At 38.7% G+C, this 22,636-nt stretch overlaps 2 protein-coding genes across 3 annotated transcripts; one reads left to right on the plus strand and one right to left on the minus strand.

The window, feature by feature from the left end:
• The first annotated feature begins 201 nt into the window (after positions 1-201).
• On the plus strand, positions 202-1,998 carry LOC121408828 (protein nanos-like). The gene has a single exon (XM_041600482.1). The coding sequence runs from the start codon at positions 224-226 to the stop codon at positions 881-883; it is 660 nt and encodes a 219-aa protein (XP_041456416.1). The 5' UTR covers positions 202-223; the 3' UTR covers positions 884-1,998.
• Positions 1,999-9,119: 7,121 nt separating this feature from the next.
• Positions 9,120-20,605, minus strand: LOC121408829. 2 transcript variants are annotated; one of them, XM_041600484.1, is made up of 4 exons: positions 20,160-20,605; positions 17,171-18,710; positions 12,410-12,597; positions 9,120-10,769 (listed from the first exon to the last, which is right to left on the minus strand). In XM_041600484.1, the coding sequence occupies exons 2-4, from the start codon at positions 18,257-18,259 to the stop codon at positions 9,629-9,631; spliced, it is 2,418 nt and encodes an 805-aa protein (XP_041456418.1). In that variant the 5' UTR covers positions 18,260-18,710; positions 20,160-20,605; the 3' UTR covers positions 9,120-9,628. The 2 variants fall into 2 exon arrangements, with proteins under 2 accessions (XP_041456418.1, XP_041456417.1); XM_041600483.1 differs by having other exon boundaries at positions 20,037-20,605.
• Positions 20,606-22,636: the final 2,031 nt, after the last annotated feature.

Genomic DNA, 22,636 nt, shown 5'->3' on the forward strand with positions numbered 1-22,636 from the left:
AGCAGGCAATTAGGACACGCCTTCTTTCTTTTCATGGAATCAAGGAAAGCAAAACCCCTTACAGATGATTGGTCAATACAATTGACCAATCAAAATCCCGACATCCGCTACACTCTGCGTTTCCGTATTCCTATTGGCACGCGCTCTTAAAGTCTTAATATAATAGTCACATGGAGTTTGACGTTGGGATAAATATCGGTACTTTAAGTCTTTAATCTGATGTATGTTGTCATTTCATCTTGAACTAGCGAACGAGGACACTCGAACCAATAATAATCCGTACTCTGTTACAATGTTCGATCCATTCCAAGACTACTTTGGCCTGAGTGGGCTATTGTCCAACTGCAAACTAAATGGAGATTTCAAAAACTCTAGTCATTTGCACACCGATGATTTCAACTCTAATGGAGTCGATGTTCCTGTCACTAACCCGGCAATGGGCGATCTGAACAACAACGTAGTGTCAAATGCAAGCACAGCTGGGTTCCTACCTCTGAACGTCGATATTACCGAACTTTCGAAAGTGATGAGAGGAGCGGGCCGACGCCCCAATGGCAGATCACTGGGTACGGCAGCCCGGCCACCGTCATGGTGCGTGTTTTGTAAAAACAATGGTGAAAGTGAGTTGGTCTACGCCAGCCACAAGTTGAAGTCCGAGGATGGCATCACTACCTGCCCAATACTAAGGGCGTACACCTGTCCGCTCTGTGGGACGAATGGGGACCGCGCCCACACCATCAAATACTGCCCGGTCAATAAGGCCAAGGAGGATGTCGGACCAGGTACCATCGGACAGACGTCGCAATATCGTACGCCACGCACATCAACCGGTCGAAGACGAACCTCCAGCATCAGTAATGCCAGCACCAGCGGCTTCAACTAGTTACGCTTTCGCCACTTCGGTCACGATGGGATTGTAATGTAACTTAGTATGGACCGGATTTGTTTCAAGTTGATTCAACGCATCTTTGGAAGGTCGGAGAGTGATTGGAATTTTCTCTTTTTTGTTAATCCTGGATCTTGCCAGCGGATTTTTTTTTCTTATGTAAACTTGTGTCAAGAAGCTGTAACTGACGCTCTGAACTTTTGAAGTGGATTGTGTTCACAGCTATTGTGCCTTATTTTTCATTGTACGAAAGTGTGAATAATTAATCATGTCAATGATGTCATTCTTAAGTTATGCTCAACGTAAAAAATCGACTCCAGCAGAGTCCAGTGCAGTGCTACATGCTGACATTGACATTTATTTTAGCTGGACTGTATACTTATAGACTTTAATTGAAATGTGATTTTGTTGTGAAGGCAAGCCGTTTTTTTTTATGGAAATGGCTTTTTTACCTATTGAATGTATATTTAAGGAGTGAGCTTTCATTGACATGGGCCATGCCATTTCTTTGTTTGAATCTAAAATACTTGGTATTGAGTCAATATTAATGGCTGCAAGGTAATGCAGACATTAACAGTTCTCATGCTATTGTGAGAATTATTTTTTAAGTAGGTTTATGTATTTAAAATGGAATTTCAATTCATTTATTTGAACTTATGTATTATGTATATTTTTAGATCAATATTAACAAATTACCATGTTAAATGGCGAATTATGTATCGATTGTGATTATATTGATCAGATTAAGACATTGACTGATAATTTTTAAAATGTACAAACATTTTAAGATGGATGTAGTTAATATCTTTAGTGCACAAACATTTTTAGTAGATTGACTTGAGGTAGAATTTGAGGTAGAACTTGTTATGCCCCTGCAGTTATGGTAGTAATATTAGATACCTATTATGTAAATGAAAGTTCTACAATCATAATGGATTCTTTTAATCTTAAAGGAACTTGCCATTTTTATTTATACATGCTTTTTATGTTACTTAATGGTTAAGGATGAACCTTAATTATTTACCTTCAATCTGTCATTGTTTCCAAGTGGGAAGCCAGAAAGTACTGAATATGTTTTAATAATAATAGTACAGATGTACTTGTTTTTGTAATTGCTCATCTGTAGTCTCTTTATTTATCCTTGTGAAATATGAAATGAGTGTATATGTGATTTCGTGTTCTGATGCCCTATACGAGAGCTAGTGTTGGGAAGGGGGGGGGTTGACGAGTGGAAAAGTGAGAGGAATGTGGATTGCGGAAATTGGAAGTATACGAGAGTTGAATGGAAGTTCTATCATGGAATTGACTGGATTTAGCAATGAATATAAGTGAAATGTGAGAATTTATGTATAACAAGAATGAGGTTAAGAGAAAAGAGTGAATTTTTTTACTCCTGGATGTTTTCTTAATCAATCTGCAACTCTCATTGCATTGTATACTTTGCTTCCTTCGGTTTAAGTCGTCCCATGCTCTTTCTGAAATTTCTATCTGTCTTTCCTGTGACTTCTACATCCATCTTTTCTATATTTTCCATCTCCCATCTGATTAAAGGATATCAAAGTAAAATTATGAAAGTACAGAGTCAATAATTAGAAAAATAAATAGGAAAGCAGGATAAACCAATTCTAGAAATAAAACAAAAATACATTTGAATGGACAAATCTATAAGTTTTCGTCTTTCATTTCTTTCCTCTTTCTCCTTTACTTTAAATCTACATCTATCTCCTTTTTTTCGATCTCTCCTCTGATTAAAGATATCAAAGTAAAATTATGAAAGTGAAAAAAAATAAGTAGACAGAAAAGCAGGATAAACAAATTGAAGAAATATAAAAAAAAAGAAAGACAAACCTGTAAGTTTACGTCTTTCTGTTCTTTCTCATAATTTTTAATCTTGCCTTTCCCAATTTTGTTCTCCCCATGGCCATGCGCAACCGGGGTCTTCCTCAATATTTTAATAGCTTTTTATTTTTCTGAAAAAGGCATGCATGAAATCCTTCAATTTCACCAATCAGAAAATGCAAAAGCGCCCAAAATGACTGACAATCTCGTTTTTTTTTCCATCACTCAACAAATTTTTTAAAACTTACGGTAAACGAGTCGTTAACTGTATTTTTTTTTAGTTAAAATGCCCCCCCCCCCTCACCAGCCAAAAAAAATCAGCGTACGGTTAGTTTTCTGTTATCTTTTCTGTCTTCGTCCATCCTACAACTTTCCCACACCCCAAGTCTAAATGTATTTTGACAAAAGATGGCGCTAGAGCAACTACCAGCAGAGTATACCCTTCGTAAAAGCATGGTAAAAGATGCCAATCAACAAATTCAACAAGTTTGGTTGATTTATTATTTCATTTCAAATGAAAATTTATTTTCCCCCATTTTACAAAATTTCTTCATTTTTGTTAACAAGAATTCATATGAAATAAATTTCCATAAAGAATACAGATATATACAACTTCTGTGTACAAAGGAAGGCGTAGGTCCCTCCCTGAAAGCACAGGCTTGTGGTGGGATACGCCTGTGGACACAAACATTTACGATACCCGGTACGATACACACATGCGGACATATAAATATATACGATACACAAAATACAATAGGGGATTAGGCATACCTCATTTTTTTTAATATACTCCACCCCCCCCCCTCCCTCCACTTTCTCTACCTCCCTCTCTACCCCTCATTCTCTCCTTTCTCTATATTTTTCCTCGGCAACTTGTAATAATGACTTTCTTTTTTTCCCTTATCACCCAGAGCAGAGCCATGTATGAGTTCACGACCATGGGCGGAAATCCCAGGGGAGGCGCGTCCCCCTGTATACCCAAAATAGTAGGGGGGGGGGGGGACAATATCAAATGTCCCCCTACCATTTTTGATATTTTATGTTGGGAAGATATACATCATTTGAATAAATTATTTTACTATTATTATTATCATTATTATAATCATTGTTATTAGAATGATCATTATCATCATCATCATTATTATCAAATTGTTTTGGGGCTTGCGTCCCCCAAATCACCTAGAACTCCTAATGAGAAACACTGTCTACCACATGCAGGCACTTAGAAATTGAAAACATGAATGTGCGCCCCACCAATTGAGATGTATTGAGAACTTCTGATCTCGGCCGCCGTTCACGCGATCGCGCCGAAATTTGGAAAGCACATTTTTTTTTTACCACAAGCCAGTACAAAAAAGAATCTGAAAATAATTATTTACTATGAATAAAAATATGCAAATTCATTTGTGAAATTACATTATTTGCAAATTGAACATCCAATATCACTTCACATTTCCTCTTTTTCTCAGATGTCATCTTTCCATGTATTTCCCTTATGTATTTCTTTGTTTTTAGAATTTCTTATGCATTTCTTTGTTTTTCATTATTTTTTCAATTCAAATTATTACAGACCATTTAACAACTAAATTAAACCCTAAATCAATGAATTAGACCAATTAGAACGGAAAAATAACCCTTTTGTGAATTTCAGCTCCCTTAGACTTAAATACACAAAGTATAAAAATGAGCCATTTTGGGCTTGACAGTGTCTCGTAAAAAGTCACGTGGCATCACGATGCTGTACCCGTGTATCGCAAATTTGGTCTAAAAAGTTGCGCGAGACTTCGAAAAAAAGTCAAACATTTTGCGGCGCTATCTTTTTACTTTCAGAAATATCGCGCGAAGCGCCGAGGAGGGGGAGGGGGCATCATGCCCCCAGTCCTTTTAGGGTTAATGGGACGGGGTTACACTTATATTATAATACCCGTCGGACTTAATGTATCATCAACGTGCAGACACTCTCCTCGTACATACTGGTGGGGACTAGCATTATAAATCTTTGCAATTTTAACGTCATCTCCGTCATTTCATATCGAATTAATTTGATTTTATATGCCAAAGCTAAGACATGAGGAGTTATTTGTCAAAGTTGAATGTTGTTTTTTGTTTTGTTGGCTTGCTTCGCTCTCTTGCAATATTTCATGTCATATTTACTGCCATCTTTTCAAAGCTTTACCCATAATTTTTTGTTTAAAGGACAAGTCAACCCCATCAAAAAGTTGATTTGAATAAAAAGAATAATCCAACAAGCACAGGGGCGTAGATCCATTTTTCAGATGGGGGGGGGCAAAATCATGAATCAACGTTCCAAAGGCGCTCGATCGTACAAAACAACCTCACACACACACACACACACACACACACAAAAGAACTTCCGCTTCGATTTGCAATAATCTTTTGTTGGATATATATCTTGTTCTTTATCAAAAACATCCATTAATTTGTCATTTTTTCAGCTTGCGCTTCGCACTCGCATCTATTGTTCTTTTATATACCAATTTTAACCATTGGTACCAAAAATGCTTAGAATATCAAGCTGTTAGGTCAGAATATAAAAAATTACTTTATCTGTGCCTCCTCATGAGTTACTACAAACAGTCCTAAACAGGTAGGCCTACCCTTTCCTGTTTTTATATCAGTATACTAAAAAAAATTCAGCTCGCGCTTCGCGCTCGCATTAATTTGTTAGTGAGATACGTGTCTGTATCTCATGAGTCATATATATATATATATGACTCACGGGATACAGACACGTATCCCACTAACAAATTAATCATGAGTCATATATATATATATATATATATATATATATATATATATATATATATATATATATATATATATGACTCACGAGATACAGACACGTATCTCACTAACAAATTAGCTTCGCGCTCGCATTAATTTGTTAGTGAGATACGTGTCTGTATCTCGTGAGTCATATATATATATATATATATATATATATATATATATATGACTCACGAGATACAGACACGTATCTCACTAACAAATTAATGCGAGCGCGAAGCGCAAGCTGATTTTTTTTAGTATTCTGATCTAAAAACATGAAAAGGGTAGGCCTACCTGTTTAGGACTGTTTGTAGTAATTCATGAGGAGGCACAGATAATGTTATTTTTTTTTATTCTGACCTAAAAGCTTGATATTCTAAGCATTTTTGGTACCAATGGTTAAGAATGATATAAAATAGATGCGAGCGCGAAGCGCAAGCTGAAAAAATGACAAATTAATGGATGTTTTTGATAAAGAACAAGATATATAAAAAACAAAAGATTATTGCAAATCGAAGCCGGAGTTCTTTTGAGGTTTAGAACTGAAAATGGGACATTCCATTCACCTATTTAATCATGAAAAGTATGAGATTTTTTGCTACAGAAATGATGCGAGCGCGAAGCGCGAGCTGAAAAATTTTGATACTCCAATCTGGAAAGTGGACATTTTGAGCACAATTTGAAATAAAGAACGAGTTGTGCGTCTCAGTATCGCTTGCTGAACGTTACAATCTTATTTATTTTTTGCACATCCTGAATTATTGGGGGGGGGCAAAACGATATGTTTGCCCCCAATATTTTAATTGGCGGGGCGATCGCCCCCTGCCCCCCCCCCCAGGATCGACGCCTCTGAACAAGCATAACACTTAAAACTTCATCAAAATCGGATGTAAAATAAGAAAGTTATGACATTTTAAAATTTCACTTTTAATTTCACAAAACAGTTTTATGCACATCCTGATCGATAAGCAAATGAGGAAACTGATGACATCATCCACTTACTATTTCTTTTGTATTTTATTATATGAATATGAAATATTATAATGTTCTCATTGTCAAGTGAAACAAAGATTAATTCTTCCCTGAACATATGGAATTAGCATTGTTTAATACTATATGGTTCAGTCAAGTTGGTCCTTATTGTCAAATCTTTAAAAATTGAAATAATTGTATAAGTCAAACAATAGAAAACAAAAGAAATAGTGAGTGATGGACATCATCGACTGACTCATTTGCATGTCACTGAGTCGTGTATATCACTGTTTTGTGAAAAATAAGCGAAACTTTAAAATGCCCTATTTCTTTCTTTTTTTACATCCGATTTTGATGAAATTTTCATTTTTCTCTAAATATTCAAATCAACATTTTTCTGGGATGAACTTTACATTTAACAAAGGTGAATTTCTATTATTTGGAATACTAATTATATTCATCATCTAGAGAACTGGAAAGCATTGCCAAATTAGGATTTCATAAATCTTGCGAACTCGAAAATATCCTTACTAATAAGCAATATTTGCTTTTGATTTTTTTTTAATCATTTCTATTTCTAGAGGTTTATTGAAAGTGATGAACAAACAGCTTTGTGGGCAGTTAAATGACATCGTCTCTAGGAATGAGGAGTTAAATGCACAAAATAACAGTGAAGAATGACACACCCAATCTCCACCGCACAACCATTCGGGGCCGCATCGTACACGGTCTTAATATCATGTTCATTGACCCCAGTCACATTTCCCCTATGGCGGCCGTAAGGCGAGTCGAAAACGGCCATTAAATATGAAAAAATATAACGTCTGTTTTCGACTCGCCGTAAGCGAAATGTGATTGAGGTATAAACAGCATTTCAAAGAAAACAAATTGATATTTCTGTATGTATTATATTTCTAATAATAATAAACAAATACAAGCATTTGCTCTATAAAAAAAAACAAGCAAGCGAAAATAACCAGTATATCTTCAGCGGTTTCTCTTCACAAATCATGTAATAGAGATATACAAATTTAGACAAATACATTTCTCACTATATATAAGAACGTAGAATAGTCATGTGGTACATTCCTAGGAATTATCAGCATGGAATTTGGTTTCTAATCATGATACAATGCGGATGTGAAGGGGAGGAAGCACGCAAGTTATATACTCCGGAATGAAGATATTTGTATCGGAATATATAAAGTAAAATTAACATAGCAAAACCATGAAAATTTGATCAAAATCGGATACGAATTTGAAAGATTTGCATTTTTCCGGTGAAACAGTTCCAGGCATGTCTTCATAAATATTCATTGGTGGGTTGATGATGTCACATTCCTTCTTTCCTTTTTCTTATGTTAATACATGAAATCATAATTGTTTCATTTTTTCATAAATGTGTAAATGATGTGTCTCCTTTATGATGAAATAAGTTGCAGCAAAAAAGGACTTGTCGGATAAAACGGCTGACAAGCTCTTTCGCGTAACTCTCCCCTAATATCACATGCGTGGAGAATAGGGAGTTTTCGCTTCCACGATCGACGAACGAGGTATTAAGAATATAGCAATTGTATTGTCAAATGCCCTCATGACAATGAATAACCCCAGGGGGGGGGGGAGGAGGCCACTTCCATTCACGAGTGGATACCATGCACGACCATGGGGTCTCGAAAAGAACCCTAAAACACGTAATTTCCATATTCTGAAAAATGCACCCCTTAACAAGTATTAGCGTGTGAAACCCCCGGGGGGGGGCACTCAGTATATAATGCATAGTGGGTATGTGCCGCGGAGGGGACCCCCATTTTCACACTCAAATTTCCGTTCCAAGGCATAGCATTTTTGCCTTGTTGAGAAAAAGAACAAAGAAAGCCGCTCCAAGGCATAGCATTTTCTTCTTATCGAGAAAAAAGAAGAGGGAAATCCGCTCCAAAGCTTCGCATATTTTTCGTTACGCCGCTCCGATCGCATTGAATGAGTCGAATTTTGGTGAAAAGCGGCCGCAGAGCTCCCCCGGCGGAGGCCGCGCTTGCTGCATCATGCACGCATGACCGTTCCATAGGGATGCATACGCACTCACACGCTGGCGATCCGTTCCAAGGACCCCCGTTTTCACAAACATTTGTCGTTCCGAAGCCCGTTCCGAGGACCCTCCTTTTTACAATAAGCCCGCTCCAAGGCCCCCGTTTTTTGTCTCGCCCGCGGCACACCCCCACCACATTTTTGGTCGAGTGCCCCCCCCGGGGTGAAACCCTACCCTTAACAAGTATTGGAAACAAAACGATACTGTTGGCAAATGTTCCCTGAAATGAACCCCTAAACAAGTACAGGAATGTTTTGTTGTTACGGGTCCTTCGGTCGTCGGCTTTACCTTACTTTGGTTTAGTGCAACCCCACCTTCTACACCTCGCGCAAATCGGACTCTAAACACGAAGTGTTGGGGCAAAAAGGACATCCTTTATAAAACATAATTTTGTTTTATCATCCCCGCAAATTCGACCATAAACACGTAATTTTCCTAGCGAAATAGATACAATTTTTTCATTATTTTTGTGTTTTGACACCCTTATCACGTTACGTAAGTAACGTGCCCTATTGTGAAAAGGACATCCTTTTTACGTGTTTTTTTTTTGGTCGCGCATGGTATCCACTCGTCAATGTAAGTGCCCCCCCCCCCGGAATAACCATGAAGATTTTGTCAAAAATACGGTGACTCAAAACAGTAGTTTCGGCCTGGACCAAAGAGTTTTCGACAGTTCAGAAATTTAGGTCGAAACTGCAGTTCCGTTTCACAAATTTTAGTCAAAGACCTCCAAGCTGCTCATTGTCATTTGACGGATATTTTCAATATATCTACTATGTTCGTGAATTTGTCGTGGTGGAAAATAAAACTTCCTAATGTCAAATTGCAGATAATGATAATAATAATATTCCGCATTTATATAGCGCTTAATACACTGGAACGTCGCGACGTCTCTAAGCGCTATACAGACATAATATTATTACCCAGATCGACGTCTTGACAAAGAATGTAATGCTGTACAATTAAAACCTGGAGGGATAGTAAAAATTTAATTTCCTGTATTCAGTTTGGAGAATGTTGAGTCGCGTTCGAGGGTTATCCGGTTATATGACAGTTTAGTGAGCAGGACAACTAGTTGATTGGACAGTAGCGGATAGTTCCTCGCTTCCAAAATGAGGACTAGTCGTCATGTATGGACTTCCAATCAACACGTTGTCTTGTGTTAGTGGTTGAGCGAAAGGAGCAACAAGTTTGATTCTCGTCTTGGCAAATACTCCAATATCTTCTTTGGAACTTGATGGCGTCTCCGTGATTTTGTCATCCCTTGACTTGACGTCTTGCTGCTTGTTCTTCTTGTTTTCCCCTCTCACGTGCAGGAGCTCCTTCTGAGGAGTCTGTGGTTCGTTATTAAGCCTTGTGGTAGGTCTCCTGGCAAGTGTTCCCGATTTGGTGGCCGAGCGTTTACCCGATGCTGAATTGTCATGCGAATCTGACCTAGAACGTTTGTCTCCTGCAGAAGTCGACATGTTTGTCCATTTTGTGGAAGCAGGCGATGATTTACCTTTGACTTTGATTTCACTTGTAGATATACTGGTAGTGTCGTTCACTTGGCATGTGTCATCAGCTCCTGACGGAACATGAAAGACATCAAGTCCTTTTGGAGGTGTGAACAACTTTAGAATTCCCGCTCGAGTTTGACTTTGCGCTTTGCTGAACGGCTGCAAGGAACTCTGTTTACTGTATATCTGGCCATGAGATGATGAGCCCTCATCTGTCTGTATGCCGTCGGATGACTTCTTCTTCCTCGATCGCGTTTTGGCGCTCCTCACACGGGTGCTCTCGTTCGGACGCCAACTCGCCAGAAATCGGCACCCGATCGGTTGCATGTCGGCAGTAAGTCGTTCCTTCCGAGGACCCTTTCGAAAGTCTTCGACAATGTGGAGAGGTTCCATAGGGATAGTCATGCCGGCGTCGTGAGGGAGGATGGTTCCCACCCTGGGTGTCGACGAGCTGCTTTCTAGCAGGGCATGTTGGTGGCGCTTTTTGATATGCGTGGTCATAGAATCAGGTTGACGGATATTGGACAACTTGATGTGCCTGCTGGCAGGATGCCGATAGTCTGCAGGGACCTCGTGATGGTGGGCCGTTGCTGCAGCTAACCACGTGACACCTAGGTCTGGCACCTTGGCTGACCTATATCCTGGGCCAATATGGAGTGGTCGCATTGGCGTGGTGCTCAGGTCCGTAAAATCATCCCTGTTATGACGAAAATAGAGAAAGTTATAGGCCGACTGATAACAGTTAAAAAAAAAACAGGTTATGCTATTCTGCCACCCAATTTATGCTAATGGTAGGATTTTTTTTTTTGGGGGGGGGTGTGAGAAGGGACAAGAACTTACATTTACAAATTACTCTTCATTTTTATCTTCGTGTTCGAAATTCGGGGTGGGAGGGGGAGGCAAACGCTCCATGCCCCCCTTCCTTCTACCACCATTGGTGACTGTCTAAAAGAAAAGTTTGAACTGCCTTACCATTAAAACAGATATGCAGATGGTGCCATAGTAATTAGAAAAAAATCTTCCAAATATCAATATAGAATTCTGGTGTTATTTCACTACCCTTGAATTTCGTAGCAGTTAAACACTTCAGGTAAATTAATTCTTTATGGCTCTATTAATTTTGATAATACTCTACCAGGGGCGTCGATCCATTTTTCAGATTGGGGGGGGCAAAATCATTAATGTTCCAAAGGCGCTGAATCGTACAAGACACCCACATATACACACGCGCGCACACACCCACACGCACATACATATATATATATATATATATATATATATATATATACATATATACATATATATATATATATATATATATATATATATATATATATATATGACTCATGAGACACAGACACGTATCTCACCAACAAATTAATGCGAGTGCGAAGCGCGAGCTGATTTTTTCTTAGTATACTGGCAGGAAAAGCGTGCCTGTTTAGAACTGTTTGTAGTAATTCATGAGGAGGATACATATCTCATTACACAGATAGTACGAGTGCCGAGAGTGAGCAAAAATTTCTTTATATTCTAACCTGGAAGCTTGATATTCTAATCATTTTTGGTACCAATGATTAAGATTGGTATCTAAAAAAAGAATAGATGCGAGCGCGAGCTGAAAATTTTGATTTTTCGATGTGAAAAAAAAATGACAGTTTAATGGACGTTTTCGATAAAGAACAAGATATATATCCAAGAAGAGATGAATGCAAATCGAAGCAGGAGTTCTTTTGAGGCTTTAAAGTGAAAACGGGACATTTGCATTCACCTATTTAATCATGAGAAGTATGGGTTTTTTCTACAGAAATGATGCGAGCGCGAAGCGCGAGCTGAAAAATTTTATATCCCAATCAGAAAAGCAGTCATTTTGAGCACGATTTTAAATAAAGAACGAGTTGTGTATCTCATTCTCGCTTACTGAACATTACAATTTTTTTGCCACATCCGGAATTATTGGGGGTCAAAATGATATGTTTGCCCCCCCAATATTTTCATTGGTGGGGCGATCGCCCCCCTGCCCCCCCCCCAGGCTCGACGCCTCTGTACTCGACAATGACAGCCTTCATTCAAATACAAAAACTTTCGACCACGTCTCCCCCCACCAACTCACGGCCATAGAATCATTGTATAATATTCTGAGGACGCGTTGTGGGATATTAAAACTGAGAGACCAACGCGTCACATTTTTTAAGGTTTTTCCTACAACATTTTATTCTTATTTTTATTCTTTATCATTTTGTATATTGGACTGGGGTACATGTATGTTTTGGGTGATATTTCATTGTTGATATTCGCACACTAAATTAAACCAACAAAATGAAGTGAAGCACATACCAATTTGGAATGTTACATTCCTGTATCCGTGGTCGGATCAAGCTCTCGGAGAGTGTTCTTACGATCACGACGGCTTCACGACGACCACCACCTTCGGGAATCTGATGGGACTTCATTGCCCTTCCTGTCTGTCCAACACTGTAATATCGACGGTACTCGTCAACATAAGCCTGCCAGTCTTGGTAATGCTGTTCAGTGACGGAAACAAGACAAAGTTATTTAAATTAGCCGTTGTCCTATTCTGGAGTAGCGAGAACCCCCCCCCCCCCCTGTAGCGGTATTCATGGTGGTGGGAGTAGTAGTAGTAGTAGTAGTAGTAGTAGTAGCAGTAGTAGTAGTAGTAGTAGTAGTAGTAGTAGTAAATGGAGTAGTATTAGTAGTTTACTACAAGTAAAAAGATTGGAACAATTTCCTGGGGCCCGTTGCAGAAAGAGTTGCAAAATCAACTCTAAATACTATCATGCGCAACCAGATTTATAACTAATCAACACCGCGCATTTGGGACTTACGATTGATTTTTGGTTTGCGTTTAAACGCAACTCTTTCTGCGACGGGCCCCTGGTCGACGAATCCGTATCCTGGACTCCGTAACACAAAGGTTTGCGATGGATTGCAAATACGAAAGAAGCGCATTGATAAGCATTTTAAACCAAATGCGCGTGTAACATTGATATTTATTGGTCAGTTCATTTAGCGATTGATCGTTAATCTTTGTGTTACGGAGCCCTGGATTGACTGGTGGGCAGCGGCGTAATTACAGGGGGGCATGGGGGGCACGTGCCCCCCCCCCCAATCGGCTGACCAAAAAAAAACAAGTGGAATGCCTCTGGCCGTCTCACCTGCATCACGCGGTTCAATATAGCAGCAGTGCTGACTTTGCATACTACTCTAACTCGCACAAGATGTTCAGTGATACATGGTTACTCTTATGTCCTCTTTTTATGAACTAGACCAATAAACTTACAGAGATATGATGGGTATTCAACAAAAAACCCCAACATGGCCAAAGTTCATTGACCTTACATGACCTTTGACCTTGATCATGTGACCTGAAACTGGAATAGGATGTTCAGTGATACTTGATTACTCTTATGTACAAGTTTCATGAATCAGATCCATAAACTTTCAAAGTTATGATGGTAATTCAACAGATACACCCAATTCGGCTAAAGTTCATTGACCTTTGACCTTGGACATGTGACCTGAAACACGCACAGGATGTTCAGTGATACTTGGTTACTCTAATGTCCAAGTTTAACGAACTAGACCAATACACTTTCAAAGTTATGATGGTAATTCAACAGATACCCCCGATTCGGCCAAAGTTCAATGACCCTAAATGACCTTTGACCTTAATCATGAGACCTGAAACTTGCACAAATGTTCAGTGATGCTTGATTACTATTATGTCCAAGTTTCATGAATCAGATCCATAAACTTTCAAAGTTATGATGGGAATTCAAACAGATATCCCCAATTCGGCCAAAGTTCATTGACCCTAAATGACCTTTGACCTTGATCATGTGACCTGAAACTTGCACAAAATGTTCAGTGATGCTTGATTACTATTATGTCCAAGTTTCATGAATCAGATCCATAAACTTTCAAAGTTATGATGGTAATTCAACAGATACCCCCAATTCGGCCAAAGTTCATTGACCCTAAATGACCTTTGACCTTAATCATGAGACCTGAAACTTGCACAAAATGTTCAGTGATGCTTGATTACTATTATGTTCAAGTTTCATGAATCAGATCCATAAACTTTCAAAGTTATGATGGGAATTCAACAGATATCCCCAATTCGTCCAAAGTTCATTGACCCTAAATGACCTTTGACCTTGGTCATGTGACGTGAAACTCATGCAGGATGTTCATTGATACTTGATTAACCTTATGTCCAAGTTTCATGAACTAGGTCCATATATTTTCTAAGTTATGATGACATTTCAAAAACTTAACCTCAGGTTAAGATTTCGATGTTGATTCCTCCAACATGGTCTAAGTTCATTGACCCTAAATGACCTTTGACCTTGGTCATGTGACATGAAACTCTAATAGGATGTTCAGTAATACTTGATTAACCTTATGGCCAAGTTTTATTAACTAGGTCCATATACTTTCTAAGTTATGATGTCATTTCAAAAACTTAACCTCAGGTTAAGATTTGATGTTGACGCCGCCGCCGCCGTCGCCGCCGCCGCCGCCGTCGGAAAAGCGGCGCCTATAGTCTCACTTTGCTTCGCAGGTGAGACAAAAACGGGGAAAAGGAGAAAAAGAGGGAGAAAGGAAGAGAAACGTAGTGGGAAAGAAGACATTATTGTTCATTATAATGTTATATTATATTATAATTATGTTATGTTATATTACATAAGAATTTTTCATAACTTTATGAGATATAATTTGCTCAGGGCATATGTCTTCATTGATCCTGGTGCTCGCATTGTCTGTTTACCGAGAAATATAATCATGCTATATACTAAAAACCTCCCGTTTGCAAGTCAACATACACCAAACTGCCAAATGTATTTCCTCGCACTTCGAGTTTAATATTATTGTTTTATGTACAATAGAATGCTTCTTTTTCATGACTACTTATAGCGATTGTCCCATTTTAAGGACTTAATATAAAACATTTCATGCCCGTGCTCACGTTCGCAGTAGTGGATTGGTGAAATATGTCTGGTCTCCATGAATTCTTAGAATCAGTCCTTAAAATGTCCTTTTTTCTAATATGAATATCAAAAATTTTCAGCTCGCGCTTTGCGCTCGCATCATTTGGTTAGTAAGCTATGTATGGTCTTCGTGGATTCCTACAAACAAGCCTTAAATGCCCCTCTTCAGTTCTGAATTTCCTAGCAAGATTTGATTAGTGATCGAGATGGGAATGTTAATCATGATTACAAGTGCTTTATGTGCATGTTTAGATGCAATTCTAACAAAATAAGCAAGCGCTTATTGGCACTCGCATTAGATTACTACGGTGAGATGTGCATAATCAGTGGCGTACCGTGGGTCACGGCATTGGGGGGGGGGCACCAGCAAAAATTTTGAGTCACTTCGTGAGCGCGCGAAGCGCGCCCAGTTGCCAGGTATGCTGACCTATAACAGAGACATTTTAAGGACAGTGCCATTATTTTTGATATTCAGACCTAAATAGGGACATTATAATCAGTCTTTTGTAATCATGATACGTACCTGTCTCGCTAAATAATGCGAGCGCGAAGCGCGAGCTGAAATTTTTTTAAATATTGACTCTCCAAACAGGAAGATTTTAAGGACTATATTAATTTTTAGGAATCCATGCATTAAGAGTATACACATCTCACCATAGTCATCTAATGCGAGTGCCCATAAGCGCTTGCTTATTTTTTTAGAATTACATCTAAACATGCACATAAAGCACTAGTAACCATGATTAACATACCCATCTCACTAATCAAAATCTTGCGAGCGCGAAGCGCGAGCTGAAAATTTGGGAAATTCAGACCTGAAGGGGGGCATTTTAAGGCTTATTTGTAGGAATTCACGAAGACCATACGTAGTTCACTAACCAAATGATGCGAGTGCAAAGCGCGAGCTGAAATTTTTTTTGATATTCAGATCAGAAAAAGGGACATTTTAAGGACTGATTCTACGAATTCATGGAGAGCAGACATATTACACACAGCCACTACTGCGAACGTAAGCACGGACAGGAAATGATTTATATTAAGACCTTAAATGGGGCCATCACTTTTAAGTAGTCATGAAAAAGAAGCATACTATCGTACATAAAACAATAATAACTCGAAGTGCGAGGAAATACATTTGGCAGTTTGGTGTATATTGACTTGAAAACGGGAGGTTTTATAGTATAACAGGATTATATATCTCGGTAAACAGACAATGCGGGCACCAGGAACAATGAAGTCATAGGCCCTATGCAAATCATGTTTCATAAAGTTATGAAAAGAAATGTTTCTTATGTAATATAACATAATTATGAACAATAATGTCTTCTTTTCCACTACGTTTCTCTTCCTTTCTTCCTCTTTTTCTCCTTTTCCCCGTTTTTTTTTTTTTTTTTGGTCAGCCGATTGGGGGGGGGGGCACGTGCCCCCCCATGCCCCCCGTAGTTACGCCACTGTGTATAATCTAAATGGATTCCTAAAATATAGTCCTTAAAATCTTCCTATTTGGGGGTCAATATTTACAAAAAATTCAGCTCGCGCTTCGGGCTCGCATTATTTAGCGAGAAAATTACGTATCATGATTACAAAAAAATTATTACAACGTCCTTTTTTAGATCTGAATATAAAAAATTTTAAGCTCGCGCTTCGCGCTCGCATTATTTGACCAGTGAGAGACATTTCCGTTTGATGGCACTGTCCTTAAATTGTCTCTAATAGGTCAGTATACCCAGCAACTGGGCGCGCTTCGAGCGCTCACTTAGTGACTCAAAAATTTTGCTGGCCCCCCCCCAATGCCATGACCCACGGTACGCCACTGCTGTGTGGGGGATGGGGGCAGTGATGTACACAAGTCTTTGTACCAAGCAAAAAAAAGAAAGACAGAAAAAGAAAAGAAAGAAAAAAGAAAAAAAGTTAGAGGTCGGCAACATGAAAGCAGTTCATCCAACCAAAGAAAACATTGGCAAAAAAAAAACATTAAAAAAGTGTGGGAGGGGGTCACTTGGTCCTTTAGAGCCACCCCTTGGTGGGACAGAGGAGAGGAGATAGGCAAGAGAGAAGAAGGCAGGCAACATGTTATTGGGCTTACCTTAAATGTATATTTTGAACTGTCACTGATATTTCGGTGAATGAATGGGTCATACTTCCTCCTTCTGTTCGATTCCTTGGCGGATGAAACTTTTCTTCCACCTCCTCCATATCTGTACTGACCCGCTCCATTCTTAGGTAGGCCCCACCCAGTCAGATAATCGCCACGCCCACATGACTGACTTTCTATCTCGCTTCCACCATGTCCACAACGCGAGATCTTCTTCATCTTATCCTCGTGGAGATAAACGTCCGTTTTCCGAGCGAGCGTAGAATGTTCGCATCTCCATGGAAACGCGCAAACACATTGATGGAAGAGGGTATCCATTCTGACCATCGCGTCTGAAGATACAGCGACGTCATCCGAAATATCCAACAACCTACCAGACATAGTTTGCCTGATTTTTTTCTTCAAACCCGACTTCCTCGCCGATTTCCTGTTCGACGCCGATTTCCATGAGGGTAGTTGCGAGCTCTCATCAGATGGATCATGGCGTTTCATCCCTGCCGCTTCTTCGTCGTCATTGTCTCTTCCTTTGGTGCAATCACCGTCGTTTTCATTGTCCTTGTCCATATTTTTGGTCCTTTCAATATTATGTAGGAATTCAGGATAACGATAGTAGTCGGCAAGACGACTGAATCCGACCCCAGTCTTGCTACATTCTGCTTCCGGTTTGTCAATCAATAGATGCTTCGAGAAGGCAACGTGACTTAACCCATTGTTATCTTCTTCAACGTCGTTGTTTTCACTTTCACCTTCATGCGATTCAAGATCATATGACCACGGTGCAATGAGGTCGTCATCGCTTTCGACGTATTTCTCGTCCAGTTCATCTTCATTCTCTTTCTCACTATAAGTTTCATTGTCTGTCTCGTCATCGAATCGCTTAGATAGAAATTCATCGACGTCCGTTTGTTCATTCCCCTCCTCACTAAACCCTTTATCAATACCGGCATCCATGTCGTTCACGGCTTCATCTTCCACAGCAAAGTCCTTCAGGTTGTACTCTCGTTGCCGTTTTAAAGAGGTCAGTCGTTGAGAAAGAAGGAGAAGTTTAAGTTGAGGATCTTCTCCATGGTCGCTGGTCATCCTCCTCTTGGAGATCGTGGTCAATGAACACGGTAGAGCAACGAAGTGCCGATTGGGATGTGAGAAATAACTGAGATCAATGTACAGGTCAATACATCAGATACGTCTACACCTGCACACAATTAATGTTCAACCCTCTATTATCAAATCAATTATTGTTCAAAAATCATCGACTTGTCATTTGGAATCAGCAAATCCTATACCTTTCGGTTTCCAAGGCAACCTCACGAGTATTGACGAATTGTTTTGTTAGCATGGAAATTTCATGTTTATCCGATTGTCACAGTGCGAAGTCTATTTAGCCTTTAATTGGTTTAGAAACAGTTGCAATGTTGTTGAGCAGAGCGTTGTTGAGCGTTGTCATCATTAATATCCAAAAAGGAAAAGCGAAATCTCTTCTTGAATACAAGTTATTCATGAATAGGTGGCAACACAACCCTCAGGAACAGATCTGAAAATCATAAACATGAAAGTATGCGTTCATTAGTCTTAGATCTTGCTTGACGATATCAACACCATCACTAACAGTGTCAATTATGTCTCCCCTGCATTGCGTGTGGCCTATATTGAATGAACCGTCGATTCCATAATCCTTTGAACTTGAGCTCATAAAGAAGGTTATTTTGACCCCCTTTATTTTCAGTCTTTCGGATCCATCAAAGCGTATAGTCACGAGGTTTGAGGGATTGATTCGGATTTCTATCGCTTTGCAGTATTTCATTTTTATATGAAACAAGTTCGCAGTCTGTCGAAAAATAATATTGTATACATGAAAAACGAATAATATATCAATTGTTGTGTTAAGAGGGATAAGATTTGGAAATAATCGTATTTCATCAGAAATGTGTTATTGCGCGCAAATAAACCTGTCTTTTGGAGGGGGTTATTATTTGGCAACCAGTCAATTTCACTATTTTCACCGTCATAAATATCCTTCGATTTTGTTTTGTAGGAGGGATATGATTGAGATGCCATACATGTAGCCTCATCCAATTAAAAACAAACATAAGCGAATTATGAGTGAATCGATCATGAAGGCTAATCATAATACTGTTACTTACAATTTAAGGTTGAATGGGGACGATTTAGTGTTCGTTCCACGTGCATTTTGTGGAACATTTTTTTTTTTTGGGGGGGGGGTTGTCCCCTGTCTCCGTTGCCCGGCTCCGTTGTGTATGGCCGTGGCTGTTCTTCGCGCAATTCAAATTGTACACAGATTATAATGGCACAATTTGAATGAAAAACATTTGAGATTTAAATGGGAAAGGAAACACAAGTTAAAATTGATAAATTGATACAATAAATAGAGCTACAGAAACCATAATTATTTTTCAAAGTGTAGGGCCACCTTGCTGCATATTACGTAAGACAAATTGATATATTACGTTACGCAGGCCCTTGTTGTGACATTGAAACTTGACGTTGGGAAATGCAAGAGTGATTGACAAGAATCATTCGACAACAAAGTGACTTAGAACAATAGGAAGCAAATTGGGCATAATTAAATTGGAGATTAAGTTACACAAACAATCGCGTTGGAGGGATTCTGCCGTTGATTGACGGGTAAATGACAAAGGGTCTATTTTTCCGTTTTGGACCCACTCTCACACACTCCTCGGCTCTCCATTTCCCTAGCTCGCTTTGAATGACCGAAACTAAATTGGTCCGTTCACAAGCCTATGAAATTTCATCATGTCAATTCCAACTCAGTTCATGTGCAACGGGATACATAGCAGCGGAACATCATTTAATTCCGTTAAGCTTCGACGTCACTTACCTCCTCCCATCGAAATCATGAAAACTCAATGTTGGCTACGGAATAATATTAATCATCATCATCTTCTTCTTCCTCGCTCACCATATTAATGACCTATGCAGAAGGTGTTAATCTCATCCTCACCTCCATCCTTCCCATTCTCGTCCAAGAACTGTCTTCATCAACTGGATGGGTCTTTTATCACAAACAAAATATGATTTGAACTTGACACAAGACGTATAGTACCCAATTACAAACGCCCAAGTTTCTCGTCTTCTAATGCATGTCAACAAACTCTCCTCCCACCTGTCATTGGGTTTTGCATCTCCTTCAATCATTCTGTTCAATCAAAACTCTTCACCCGTCGATCGATAAGTCATTTCCCATTGCATCCTTCCATAATGCCCACGTAAAACTGTCAGAATCGTCATCATCGGTGATGGGTTACTTTGCATATATCACGTGCAATAATCGGGTAAAAGTACGCGCACCTGTCATCTTAGTATCCATCTCTCTGTACACACAGATAGTATACAAGTGTCACGTGATTACACGAAGGTCATTTCTTTTCAATGCCCTATATCCCGAATCGTTTCCCGGGATCGTTTCGAGCTTGACTTTCACGTTTACCCCCTGGATATGTCGGGGTCATATTGGGTTATCGCAGAATCAGATAGAAGCGTCTCTGTTTCCATGGGAACGAGTCGACCCGACGATAAGTACCGAAGTTTCCCGAATTGCCAACCAGGAACGAACACGTCTCGGTCTGTCTGTAGTTCAGAAACTTGCTCTGATCAGAGACATTTGTATCACAATCTGGAGCATCGCTAAAAGTATGAGTTATATATCTCATTTTACCTTTTTGACTTACATTATTGTGGTGATGAAGATGATGATAATCAGTGGCTCATACTATATACCCTAATGGCCTATTTAGCAAACAGTTCATCTTTGTGCGATATAGAAAAGGACTATACTTTTGAGTAAATCTAGATGTTTGTCGAAGTTCAAATTCATTGCGAGATCAAATGAGAGTCATGAAACATTTCGGGTGAAAATGCAATCTAAAATTTGATATCTCAAAAGTAAAGTCTCGATCTCCTATATCATCTTTACAATCTTTACGTTAACCCATGCACAGACATGGAATGGAACAGTGGCGTATAAACCAAAAACTTTGAGGGGGCCTGTATGGCGCATCGGGAAAAAAATACAAAAAGTTCGACATTTTTATTACAATTTAAAAAAAAATAGATTTTGACATTACCCTCTTCTCTATTTCCCCTTCTTTCCGTTTCTTGGTCGTGAAAAATGGGGAGAGGGGGCAAGCGCCCCATCTGTACGCCACTATAATTAAACAACAATTCAGGATATAATGTTTGTAGAAAGATTTCGAATGCACCATCATATAACTCATTTTGTTCTGAATAACATTATCGAGGAGGGGCGCTGAAACCCTGCAACGGTCATATAAATGTATATATCATTTTGTCAAAGACTGAAGAATAATAAAATAATGCAAAAAGGATTTAACAGTCACGATACCTTTGGAAGTTTACTTAGAAACCAAATATTATTATCATGAAAACAGAAAAAAGCTTTCCTCAATCATTTGTTTATTTGTTTATTATAATAACATTAAGTCATTACAAAAATGTGTGATACATGAGACCATTTTTTGCTTAAAGTCAATGGTACTCCAAAAAGAAAGAGAGAATCAAAAAGACATGAAAAGACTTCCATCGCAAAAATAACAAAAGTGAAGAAGAAAGAGAAAAATGAAGGAACCATTAATAGGTGAAAGCAGTTTGAAATCATAAGAAAGGGAAACGATATCAAGTTGATTGGGAAAGGCTTCCATGAAACGAGAAATTGCAATTCAATTTCATACATTTTACTTACTTATGGCATGGACCTATTATGGATTCTTCTGACTGCTATACGAGATGGTCAGGGCTGAAAATATCTATATATAAATAAATATAGTCAAACTTACAGAGCAAAATGCTGAAAATTTCATCAAAATCGGATAACAATTAACGAAGTAATTGAATTTTAAAGTTTATCAATATTTTGTGAAAATAGTTATATGCACATCGTCATGAATATTCATTAGGTGGGTTGATGATGTCACATCCCCATTTTCCCTTTTCTTATGGAATTACATGAAACAATAAATGTTTCATTTTTCATATATGTGCAAATGATGTGTCTCGGTTATGATAAAATAAGTTGTGACAATAAATAGCTAATGCACTTAATCAGTTTTCAATCCAATTGTTTTAGTTCTTGGTAGAAAATTTGTGAATAAACCCAATTTCATATAATAAAATACAAAAAAACAAGTGGAGATGTGACATCATCAGCCCACCTAATGAATATTCATAAAAACATGCCTAGAACTTAGTCACCGGAATAATGCAAATCTTTCAAATAAAAAAAAACTTTCTTATATGTTATCCGATTTTGATCAAATTTTCAGCATTTTGCTCTATGAATTTTACTCTATATATTGAGATTAATGAGATATAAATATCTTCATCCAGGAGCATACCTTCGTATTCAGCTCCAAATTCCTTCTCCTCCGTCTTTCTTGGCCGGTTCATGTCCTGGTGGGTCAG

The sequence above is a fragment of the Lytechinus variegatus genome, chromosome 2 (assembly GCF_018143015.1).
Source record: "Lytechinus variegatus isolate NC3 chromosome 2, Lvar_3.0, whole genome shotgun sequence".
Taxonomy (NCBI): domain Eukaryota; kingdom Metazoa; phylum Echinodermata; class Echinoidea; order Temnopleuroida; family Toxopneustidae; genus Lytechinus; species Lytechinus variegatus.